At 41.2% G+C, this 12,509-nt stretch overlaps 1 protein-coding gene across 3 annotated transcripts in view; it reads right to left on the bottom strand.

Annotated features, from left to right (window-relative positions):
* Positions 1 to 1,091: 1,091 nt before the first annotated feature.
* The window catches only part of LOC120518782 (tandem C2 domains nuclear protein), a 63,458-nt gene continuing 52,040 nt past the window's right edge, over positions 1,092 to 12,509 (bottom strand). For all 3 annotated transcript variants that reach the window (XM_039741745.1, XM_039741746.1, XM_039741747.1), the window contains 3 exons: positions 10,818 to 10,932; positions 10,304 to 10,506; positions 1,092 to 2,732 (listed from right to left, as the gene is read on the bottom strand). In XM_039741745.1, the coding sequence (XP_039597679.1) occupies positions 2,622 to 2,732; positions 10,304 to 10,506; positions 10,818 to 10,932 (429 nt within the window). In that variant the 3' untranslated portion in view covers positions 1,092 to 2,621. The remainder of the gene's footprint in view (positions 2,733 to 10,303; positions 10,507 to 10,817; positions 10,933 to 12,509) is intronic.

Raw genomic sequence — 12,509 nt, forward strand, 5'->3', positions numbered from 1 at the left:
TCCAAACACGCTTGGAATCATTGACAGATGACCACGGTGCACTGCACACAGAAAATACAAAATGGCTCGTAGTATTTGGCATTTATGTATTATTATGTACATTTATGTAGTATTTGATGATTTGTGTGTAGAGCTCAGGTGAAAAAATAACATTTTGGTTTAGGCAATAATGTGTCTGCTTTTGCAAGAGATGTCTGACATTTGTTAAGTCGTATGAGTGTTTCTGGGGATTGTGTGTTGAGTTTTGAAAAAATAGTTTCAGAAATACGAAAAAATCTCTTAAGTAGATTTACTTTTCGTTTGAGCATTGGTTAGCAATTCTGTCCAAAATCCGAGGTCCAAATACCCACTTGGGCACTGCCTACATGTATAGTCTCCCTGTGCCTGTGTGAAATGCATTTTATTTTAATTGGCATTTCTGAATTAGGGCAGCATGGTGGCCTGGGTTTGCTTTAAGGGTCCTCCCTGCGTGGAGTTTGCATGTTCTCCCTGTGTCTGCGTGGGTTTCCTCCCACAGTCCAAAGACATGCAGGTTAGGTGCACTGAAGATCCTAAATTGCCCCTAGTGTGTGCTTGGTGTGTGGGTGTGTGCGCGCCCTGCCTGGGGTTTGTTTTTTCCTTGCGCCCTGTGTTGGCTGGGATTGGCTCCAGCAGACCCCTGTGTTAGGATATAGCAGGTGGGATAATGGATGGACAATCTGAGCAGGTCTGTCCTCACCTTATTGCCATCTACAAGCCTGTTAGTTACAGTAGCAGCTCTCTGTTACCCAAGCCAGAAGTTTTAATGTGCGTAGAGAGAGAGATGCTCTGGGGTTTATGATTAGTGCACCTGTATCCTTATCAGCTTAAAAGGAGCCCAAACAAGAGATAAAGGGGAATCGAAAAACCTGAGCACAACCAAAGTTAATTGAGGGTGCCTGTCAGATGGTTCCCAGCTCACATATTCTGCATCTTGGTTAAGGCACCAGCGTCCTATCACCCTGAAATGGGTAAAGCAATGGATAGATTGATAATCTTACAATCTCCAAACAGTCACATTTAGTCAGACTATCTCTTTCCATTAAAACCACAAAAGAATCACAATTTTTCAGAAGATTTGTATTGTTTGTTTTCATATCTAGTCAATATATATTACTAAAAGTAAAAAAATAAGTACAGTAAATGTCTCACAGTCCAACCCATAAACAAGCAATTAGTTTCTAAAGTTGATCTTTTAAAATTTTCAGAAAAAAATCACTGTTAATGACAATAATTATTTAAATAACTCTGTTGGTGAGAGGGCAGTGAGAGAATATGGCCTCTATGTCAAATCTATAAGGTCAGTTGAGCCAAATGTTTAAAGCTCTGGTGGTAACAATACAGGCATACAAGAACAAAGGAGGCCATGACAAGCTCAATCAAAAATCATTCTGATTAGCTGCATCACTGTGATTCACTTTTCACACACTCACTCAGCCAGTCACTCTTAAATAAAACAGCTCATTATGAGGGAATTTGGTCATGAAGATAAACAGGCTAAACGCCTTTTTGTAATGTAATCGTTTGCTTTTGGCACCTCTGCTCATAAATCACATCATAAGCACCTGGGTGGTGCCCTAAAACATCCAGTCAATGTGAAAGGGGTTAACACTGCACGTTAGTACCTTCTAACTCTAGGATATTACTCTCCGAGTTTAGCGGTCTTGAGTGATAGTACTAAGACTCATCACTAAACTGCCTTTTGTTCTAATTACACATGCTTCTTGATATACATATTCAGTATTACGAGAAAAAAAATCCTGAAAAATGTACCTTTTCTGAATGAAACCTGTCTGTTTTCCAGCTTCATCCATGTTCTGTGGAAAATGCTTGGTGCAAAACAAACTGGAATAATGGCCTTAAACGGCCCAGCAACAGGATGTTAACTTAAGTGTTGCCAGTGCTGGATTTTTTAGTATTATTACAGGAATCTTAACACTTTCTGAGCATTTCCAGCGCCATCAACCTTCGACCTATGCAATTTTCTTGTCAACATAGAATTATACATTATGGTACTTGCATTTTTCTTATTTTGGCTGATTTCATGTCAAGACAGTTCAATGCTGTACCTTCTATTCCCTCTGTTATGTACTCCTCTATATTCTGGGCACCATTACTATGCATGAAGAATATTATACAGTACATCATTTTGTATTCTTAAACTCGCACAAATATTACTTGCTTCATATGGTGCTTGCAAAGCATGACAAAAAAACCCATAGTGAGATCTCTGGGAATAACAAATTATGTTGATGCCAGTAAATTGTCCAGTTTTCCTAAAAGTTATTGCATTCCAGTGTGCTCTACCTTCAGTTCAAAGTCACTGTGAGTCCACTGTCATGATAACCTGGTTGTAAAAAAACCACCACATCACGAGGCACACCTGAAATTTGTGATCCTTAAAGCAAAAGATGATGTGCCCCACCTTAACTAAGCAGTCTAGCAGGTGTGCACCTTTCCGGACTGCTTGTCTGACTAAGTGATCTTCACAATTCTATTTCCAGATGATTTGTGACAAAAAAATACTTTCAGGCTGTTCTTCAAAGAGATGTGCTTGGCGCAATGGAACTGGCACACGTCATATGCCATTCTCCCCTTGTACTTCATGTTACATTGAGCATGTGCCATGCTACCACTGTCTTCTCTGGATTCGAGGTCGCATCCTTCCACTGTGTTGCTGCCTCTCCAGAGCTGCTGTCCCAGCCGATCTGAATCTAAAAATAAACACACAGCAAAAAACAAATCAGTCAGCTTGGTCAGAATTCCTTTTATGTCATCACATTTTAGAATTGTAATTATGGGTGGGGTAAAATGATATAAAAAAATACACACTGGTAATGTTTTGTATTTGGGTTGAAATATAAAATATCTGTTGATAATGTTCTGTTAGTAACGGTGTTGTGAGGCTGAGGATCAGGCCATTAGTGCTGTTCTGTACCAGGCCCTACCATATATAATGGTGCTACTGGTTGTATTTGACAAGTTTGCTCTTCTACCTGCGTCTCCAAAGGTTTTCCTCTGAATACTTGGGTTTTTCACCCATATCCAAAAAAGAGTGATCATTAAGTTAATTTTAATTATGTACCATGGGGTGGATACATGAGCAGGCAGTGAAGGGAGGTCCGGAAGAAGACAAGAGAGTAAACTGAATCGTGCTTTGTCCCTGGAAAAGAATACCCAGTTTGCAATGGCATTTCTAAACATTCTGTTCTTGGGTGGAATTCCATGAACATGCTTTACCAAGAAGAACAAACACTTGAATATGGGGAACAAAAAAGATACCAATCACAATAAAATTGTACCAAAAAATGCACTATGCTTTATTATAATACATACATTCTCCCTTACTATCCCAAATGATATTAACATGGTTCAATAAACTGTTTATATGACGTTTTTTCACATCCATTTTTCTTCTCCATTCAGTGTAAAACCATTATCCACTGTCAACATTCGCTCTCTTGGTGAAACCATTCCAGATCCACTATACTTTGTTTTTTTTTTAATTTTGAGGAGTACTGCACCCTCCACCCATCCTTCTGCTGATACCAGCATAGGAGAGACATCCCCACCCACAATTACAGCAGCCCAGGTAAACAGAGAGCTGAGGAGACTTCGTGCCAGCCTGCAGTGGGTCCAGATGGAGTATCGCCACGACTGCTGAAGGCCTGTGCGTTGGAGTTGAGGAGTCCTCTACAGCGCATCTTCAACCTGAGCCTGGAACAGGGGAGAGTCCCGAGGCTTTGAAAAACATCTTGCATCACCCCAGTCCCAAAGGTATCACGTCCTAGTGAGCTGAATGTCTCTCTGATGTCACATGTGATGAAGACCATGGAGCAGCTGCTGCTTCACCACCTGAGGCCACAGGTCCGCCACACCCTTGACCCTCTGCATTTCGCATACCAGGAGATGGTGGGCCATTATCTATATGCTACACCGATCCCTCTCCCACTTGGACAGAGGCAGTGGTGCTGTAAGAATTATGTTTTTGGACTTCTCTAGCGCCTTCAACACCATCCAACCTCTGCTCCTTAGGGACAAGCTGACAGAGATGGAAGTAGATTCATACCTGGTGGCATGGATCGTGGACTATCTTACAGAGAGACCTCAGTATGTGCGTCTCCGGAACTGCAGGTCTGATATTGTGATCAGCAACACAGGAGCGCCGCAGGGGACTAGACTTTCTAGAGTCCTGTTCAGCCATATATACTTCGGACTTCCAATACAACTCGGAGTCCTGCCACATGCAAAAGTTCGCTGACAACACTGCTATCGTGGGCTGCATCAGAAGTGGGCAGGAGGAGGAGTATAGGAACCTAATCAAGGACTTTGTTAAATGGTGCGACTCAAACCATTTACATCTGAACACCAGCAAAACCAAGGAGCTGGTGATGGATTTTACGAGGCACAGGCCCCTCATGGACCCTGTGATCATCAAAGGTGACTGTGTGCAGAGGGTACAGACCTATAAATACCTGGGAGTGCAGCTGGATGATAAATTGGACTGGACTGCCAATACTGATGCTCTGTGCAAGAGAGGACAGAGCCGACTATACTTCCTTAGAAGGCTGGCGATCTTCAACATCTGCAATAAGATGCTGCAGATGTTCTACCAGACGGTTGTGGCGAGTGTCCTCTTCTACCTGGTGGTGGGCTGGGGAGGCAGCATAACGAAAAAGGACGTCTCACGCCTGGACAAACTGGTGAGGAAGGCAGGCTCTACAGTAGGCACAGAGCTGGACAGTTTGACATCCATGGCAGAGCGACGGGCGCTGAGCAGCCTCCTGTCAATCATGGAGAATCCACTGCATCCACTAAACAGGATCATCTCCAGACAGAGGAGCAGCTTCAGCGACAGACTCCTGCCACTGTCCTGCTCCACTGACAGACTGAGGAGACCGTTCCTCCCCCACACTATGCTACTCTTCAACTACAATTGGGCTAAACGTTAACATTATACAAAGTTATTGTCTGTTATACCTGCATTTTTATGACTCGTTAATTTAATATTGTTTTTATCAGTATGCTGCTGCTAGAGTATGTGAATTTCCCCTTGGGATTAATAAAGTATCTATTTATCTATCTTTATTAAGAACTACTCCTAGAAGTTCTGCAATACCAGGATCAGGCCTTGGCCCAGTGGAGCAAACCCCACATATCAGGACCACTATTCCCAAACATCTGTTTAATAGTCAGCAGACGAGGAAGTCTGTCAGATAACAAACTGACAGGAGTAAGGCCACATACACAACCCAGTAAACACCAAGATGCAATGCAGATCCACTACACTGTGAGAGTATGTGGGATGTATTGCATCATGGAGCTTCTAAAAAGTGGGCATGCCACAGTACAGTACACCATTTTGTCTTCAGTACAAACCCATTCAACCCAGCAAATACAATGTTAAGCAGTTTTCCAAAGTGCATAATAGGACTGACATATATTAGGTGCACCAATCACAGTGATTTTTATTTTTCAAGATTTTGAATGTGTACAAAGAGCTATGATATGCCTCTTATGTTTGTAATAAGAAAATATTTATATGGCATAACATTTCAATGCTTTCAGGAACTTAGTTAACTCTACCTTTTATTTACCTTATCAAAGTGACAGATTTGATAATTTTATATTTTTATATGAATGAGCCATTCATACTAAAATATATCAGTGATAATATAATGTAATACTCATATTAGTAGAGTATTTAAAATAAATGCTTTTTAATAGCATTTAATAGCATTTTGGTATATAACATAGTTTAAAAAGCTTTCATAGACACTGGACTCCAACTTTAATGTAAATATTGCATTAAAATTGATGTACTATTAATAGTGGTTGGTTATGGAGTGGCTACTGCTAATTATAGTTCAGAAATCTTAAACATAACATTTTAGAAAGTTCCCAATGGAGGTTTAAAGTCTACAGTATGGTGAACAAGCGGCTCTACTGGTATTTCAATAACTTGTATTGGGGATTTATAGTTATCAGTTATTAAAAAAAGAAAAATATAAAAGTAGAAGTGCACTCCCTAAAGTTAAATTTAAAATGGTAAATTAATCAGTAACTGAACTCGTACAAAATTTATCTGTCTTAAGATAGACGGTTTTGAAGATTGAATTGTTTTTTAAATAGATGTTATATCATTTTAAAAAGGCTCTTTTTGAGATATCTCAACAAAAATGTCATTTTCCCAACAAATTTCCTTGAAGAAAAAGCGTATCAGATTTCAACAAAATAGGTCCACTGGGAGCCCTGGATATTTCATTCTCTCAGGCAGATAGACAGACAGGCATGATCACGATAACAGATTCTTTTCAGATTTTATTCAAATGCACCTTGACAACTAAATAAAATTGAAAATAAAATCAGAAAAACATTTCAAATTAAGGAACCGGGTGAAAAAAAAAATCATTAAGTAAAAGGAGTAAAATTCACAAGGTGTTCTGAAGAAACCAAAGACATGTGAAAGGTTTTACTCCAAGGGGACAAAAAGGTGCTACAACAGACATTTTAGAGGTAAAGTAAATAACATATTTGTATTTCCACCATTGGAATATACTGTATTATTAAGAGTTACAATGGAAAAGGACTTTCATAATTTTTAAGAAGATTTCTCCATGTTTTGTTCATATAAATTGTCTCTGGGCTATGACTTGAGAGCCTGCGCATTTGAAGCTCCATAAACAGAAGGCCGTGCCTTAAGACCAATTACACAAGAATTATCACACACCCCAAACACAAAAGCATCCTTAAATAGCGCAAAACGTCATTGCATCATTCACATTCTTCTTTCTTTCAAAATCCTAAAGCAGCTACGGTAAAACATTACCATGCATAAAAACACCTGTTTTCCGCTGTCTACTTGGGTCTATCTTAAGGAATAATTATGGCTTCATTAAAAGCATCATTATTTACACACGTAATATGCTGAGAATGTCAGCATGCCATAGTGACAATGTAAACTGCATATTTATTGTCAGACAAGAAGATAATCATGCACACCCATCATTTTCACTCTTAAGCAGACAGGGTTTGTGTTTGCAGTATTTCTATTTACCTTTCTTTGTGTTGTTAAACCTAAAAAATTATAAGAACAACCAGAAAGAAAACACTATGTATGATAGGGGCATTAGTGAAAAACTAAGATCTGGAGGAACACTGGTTTCTTCGGCCCAGGTGCCAAGCTGGCAGAGAAGGCTGAGCTGACGTCTCAAGGCACTTCTAACCTTTGTGAGAATGAGATTCAAATAACAATCTCAATTCCTGGCCATGGGTGGTTTTTGTGTGAAATGTGCACAGTTTTCATGTTCTTACTTGGGTTTATTCCTGGTGTTCTATTGAATACCAGCACTAAATTAACCTGGTATTAGTGAGCACGAGTATGTGCATGACTGCTTTCAGAAATGCACTGGCATTATATCCATGGATTGATGGATTGCTTCTTGGTTTGTGCTCAGTGCTGCTGAGACATGCTCTGGCCCCCATCTATTCTATCCTGGAATGAGCAGTTTTGGAAAACGACAATGCAAAGAACATTAGAACAATCTAGACGAGAACAGGCTATTCAGTCTAACAAAGCTCACCAGTCCCATACTGTTAATTCTTCTAAAAAACATCAAGTCGACTTTTGAAGGTCCCTAAAATCCTACTGTCTTCCACACTACTTTGTCACTTATTCCATGTGTCTGTAATTCACAGTGTGAAAAAAACTTCCTAATGTCCATCCATCCATCCATTATCCAACCCGCTATATCCTAACACAGGGTCACGGGGGTCTGCTGGAGCCAATCCCAGCCAACACAGGGCGCAAGGCAAGAATAAACCCCGGGCAGGGTGCCAGCCCAGTGCAGACTTCCTAATGTTTATGTGAAATTTGCCCATAACAGGTTTAATAATCTCAAACCACTGTGCTAATTTCCTTCATGATTGTAAACACTTCAGTCAGGTCAACTCTTGATCTTCTTTTGCTTAAACTGAAAAAGCTCAGCTTTTTTCATCTTTCCTCATAATTCATCCCCTGTGGCCCTGGAATCAAACTAGTCGCTCTTCTCTGGACCTTCTTCTAGTGCTGCTATGTCCTTTTTGTACCATGGAGACCAGAACTGCACACAGGACTCCCGATGTGGCCTCACCAGTGTCTTATAAAGATTCTGCATAACCTTAATTGTCTTGCTACAAATCTTAATGGCTTCTGAAAACTGTCTGGCAGTTGATAGTGTTGAGTCCACTACAACTCCTAAATCCGTCTCATTAGATATACGTTCAATTTTCAGAAATTCCATTGTGTATTCAAACCTAATATTTTTACTTCCTATGTGTAATACTTCACATTTACTTACATTATATTTAATCTGCTACAAAACCTGGGCAGCATGGTGGCGCAGCAGTAGCGCTGCTGCCTCGCAAAAGGAGACCTGGGTTCGCTTAACAGTCCCTCCCTGCGTGGAGTTTGCATGTTCTCCCCGTGTCTGCGTGGGTTTCCTCCGGGTGCTCCGCTTTTCTCCTACAGTCCAAAGACATGCGGTGCATTGGCGATCCTAAATTGTCCCTAGTGTGGGTGTGTGTGTGCCCTGCGATGGGCTGTCACCCTGCCTGGGATTTGTTCCTGCCTTGCGGGGTCCAGTGGCTGTGGGGCATCTGATGGCGAAGAAAGATTCACTGATCTGGACTTTGCTAATGATGCTGTGATCTTCACGGAGTCAATGGAGACTCGGATCACGGCTCTCGAGAGACTGAGTAAGAAGTCTGAGTGTCTGGGCTTACAATTGTCCTGGATAAAAACCAAGATCCAGGCCTTTAATGACCTCTTGGGCACAGCCATCAGCAGTGTGTCTGTCTGCGAAGAGAGTATCAACATTGTCGAGTGGTTTTCTTACCTTGGCAGTGACATTCATGTCTCTGGTGACTCTTCCTATAATGTAAGTAGACGGGATGGGAGAGCATGGGGGGTCATGAGGTTGCTGGAAAGGGGTGTGTGGTGCTCCAGATACCTATACCAAAGGATGATGGTTCAAGTCTTTACAATCCTGGTGCTTCCTGTCTTGCTATATGGTTGTGAGACAATGACGCCATCCAGTGACCTGAGATGAAGACTGGACTCCTTTGGTACTGTGTCACTTCGGAGAATCCTTGGGTACTACTGGTTTTACTTAGTGTAGAATGAGTGGTTACTCATGGAGTCCTGAATGAGGCACATTACCTACATTGTGAGGGAGTGTCAGTTACAGCACTACGGCCATGTGGCACGTTTCCCCGAGGGTCATCCAGCTCACAGGATCCTCATTGTTGGGGACCCGAGTGGCTGGACCAGGCTAAGGGGATACCCATGTAATACCTGGCTGAGGTAGATAAAAGGTCATTTCTGGAGTGTGGGAATGAACCGCATGTCTGCCTGGGGGGCTGCCAACTGGGATCTCATCGGGTGGTGGGTGCAGCACGTTCCCCAACCTGACCTATGCATCACTTAATAGAGGAGAAAGGCATATTGGATATACTGTATATATCACTAAGCTTACGTGACAACAATTCTATTTACACTGAATAGACAATAGATTGTAAACCTGCCAGGCTGGGACTTAGCCTACAGGGCTTAAGGCAGGAAAGCCTAAAAAGTGGGTTCGCCAGCAATCAGTTGACCTTATTAGAGGTAAAGAACAATTCTGATTAGTACAAGCCATTCATCTCGACAAACCTGGACAGCTACTGCCACATAATTTCTCCAAAATAGCACCATGTTGAGTTTTAAAGGTCAATGAAGTACTATTGTCTAGCACACTACTTGGTAACTTATTTCGTGTGTCTATAGTAGTCTGTGTGAAGGTAAATTTTCTAATGTTTATACAAAATGTGTCCCCACATTTTTGTATTGAATTTCTACCAAAGAATGCGACAGGATCAGATTGCTTGCCTGTTCTGTATGAGGGTCACCCCAAGGCAATACCTGAACATTGCTGTGTTTTTAATTGTCTGTGTTCAGTGAGCATCATCGTGCTGAAATGTAAGCAGACACGTGCATGTCTAAAGTACATGCGTAACAGGATCCCTGGGACTGACTGGCATGTCCATCATGCTGTCACATTTCAAATACACTTACGTACTTCAAGGACACCTATGTTAACACCATCTGCTTGTATAAATTTTCTTCTAATAGCCCAGAAAACATTAACTCTATTCTTTCATTGTAGTTTGTGTTGTGCACCTACCTTCAGCAATCATGCAATTTTGTCTTCTGTCAATGTAAGCAAAGTTGCCCTTAGTTATCTAAACAAACAATTTCACAATTTACCTGTCCAAGGAAGTTTTTTCTTCTCACTGAACTGCGGCTGTAGAGGCGGATTATAAACTGTACACCTTGATCGTTCTGGCTCAGAGGAAAGAGGAAGTTCTCATTCCATTTGACCTTCTGTCCGGTGGATGGCTTCAGAATCCGGGTTTTTTTCTTTAATACTAAACCATCAACATTGTGCATCTCCAGTTTAACAAAGAAGCCTACGGACAGACACACAGAGTAAGGATCAAAAGAAGAAAAGACCTAAACACATTATGTTTGAAAGTGGCCTCACATTTGCAAAGACTGCTTCTGAACTACCAGCAATTAAAATATTTTGAAAGTAGGCCACACATTTCTCATTAAAAATAGTTTCTCCAGAACTTTAAAAAAAAAAAAAAAACACCACCCTCCTTTCATGTAAATATTCCTATTCATAAGTTTCAGAATTGATATCTAAGAATTACAAATATTGGGCATTTAGCATTAGAATGGGATGAAGCACAAGAGGCACGGCACAGGCAGGACATACTAAGGCTCAGTGGCATGGAAGGACTTGGGAGGTTCTGCGCTGTCAGGATCTGGAGCAGTATCCTGCTACTGGCTGGCTGAAAACAGGCTCCAATTTGAAGTTCAGCATGGCACGTCTGGATAGGATAAAAATATAAAAAATAAAAGAAAGCATTAATCGTCAGTGAAGCCCAATTTAGAACAGATATTATCAGCTTGTAACAATGTAATACCTGCAGTATTATGCACATGATATAGCTAATGAAAGAGCATTCAGGAAACTGTATTAGTTCCAGGTTACAGATTTCAGATAGTAAATTAGCGTTGTGCCTTTAACAACGCTTATGTCCAGTTATAATCTAGAATTTATTTTTCTATAGTCATCTATTTGGAAGCAGCTTACCCATTCCTCTGCACGCCTTCTCCGCAACAAGGTGGAACACACACTCACCTAAAGGATTATTAGGACCACCATACTAATACGATGTTTGACCCCCTTTCGCCTTCAGAACTGCCTTAATTCTATGTGGCATTGATTCAACAAGGTGCTAAAAGCATTCTTTAGAAATGTTGGCCGATATTGATAGGATAGCATCTTGCAGTTGATGGAGATTTGTGGGATGCACATCCAGGGCACGAAGCTCCCATCCCACCACATCCCAAAGATGCTCTATTGGGTTGAGATCTGGTGACTGTGGGGGCCATTTTAGTACAGTGAACTCATTGTCATGTTCAAGAAACCAATTTGAAATGATTTAAGCTTTGTGACATGGTGCATTATCCTGCTGGAAGTAGCCATCAGAGGACGGGTACATGGTGGTCATGAAGGGATGGACATGGTCAGAAACAATGCTCAGGTAGCCGGTGGCATTTAAACGATGCCCAACTGGCACTAAGGGGCCTAAAGTGTGCCAAGAAAACATCCCCCACACCATTACACCACCACCACCAGCCTGCACAGTGGTAACAAGGCATGATGGATCCATGTTCTTATTCTGTTTACACCAAATTCTGACTCTACCATTTAAATGTCTCAACAGAAATCGAGACTCATCAGACCAGGCAACTGTCCAATTTTGGTGAGCTCGTGCAAATTGTAGCCTCTTTTTCCTATTTGTAGTGGAGACGAGTGGTACCCGGTGGGGTCTTCTGCTGTTGTAGTGTGTTGTGGCTTCACAAATGCTTTGCTGCATACCTCGGTTGTAACGAGTGGTTATTTCAGTCAAAGTTGCTCTTCTATCAGCTTGAATCAGTCGGCCCATTCTCCTCTGACCTCTAGCATCAACAAGGCATTTTCGCCCACAGGACTGCCACATACTGGATGTTTTCCCTTTTCACACCATTCTTTGTAAACCCTAGAAATGGTTGTGCGTGAAAATCCCAGTAACTGAGCAGATTGTGAAATACTCAGACCGGCCTGTCTGGCACCAACAACCATGCCACGCTCAAAATTGCTTAAATCACCTTTCTTTCGCATTCTGACATTCAGTTTGGAGTTCAGGCCATTTATTTGTGAAAGGGACTGGTAATAAAAATTGCTTATGTGGAAAGAAAACTGGAGTAATAAAATACAGTAGATGGAAAACAGTCTCCTCGTAGGAAGAACAAAGCAGTGGGTTGATTTATTAATATGAAATGTTCAGATGAATAATGTTATTTGCCACTCCACTTGCACAAAATGATGTTTAGAAAAGAATCGCACAATTCATTAGGA

The sequence above is a fragment of the Polypterus senegalus genome, chromosome 18 (genome assembly GCF_016835505.1).
Source record: "Polypterus senegalus isolate Bchr_013 chromosome 18, ASM1683550v1, whole genome shotgun sequence".
Lineage (NCBI taxonomy): Eukaryota > Metazoa > Chordata > Cladistia > Polypteriformes > Polypteridae > Polypterus > Polypterus senegalus.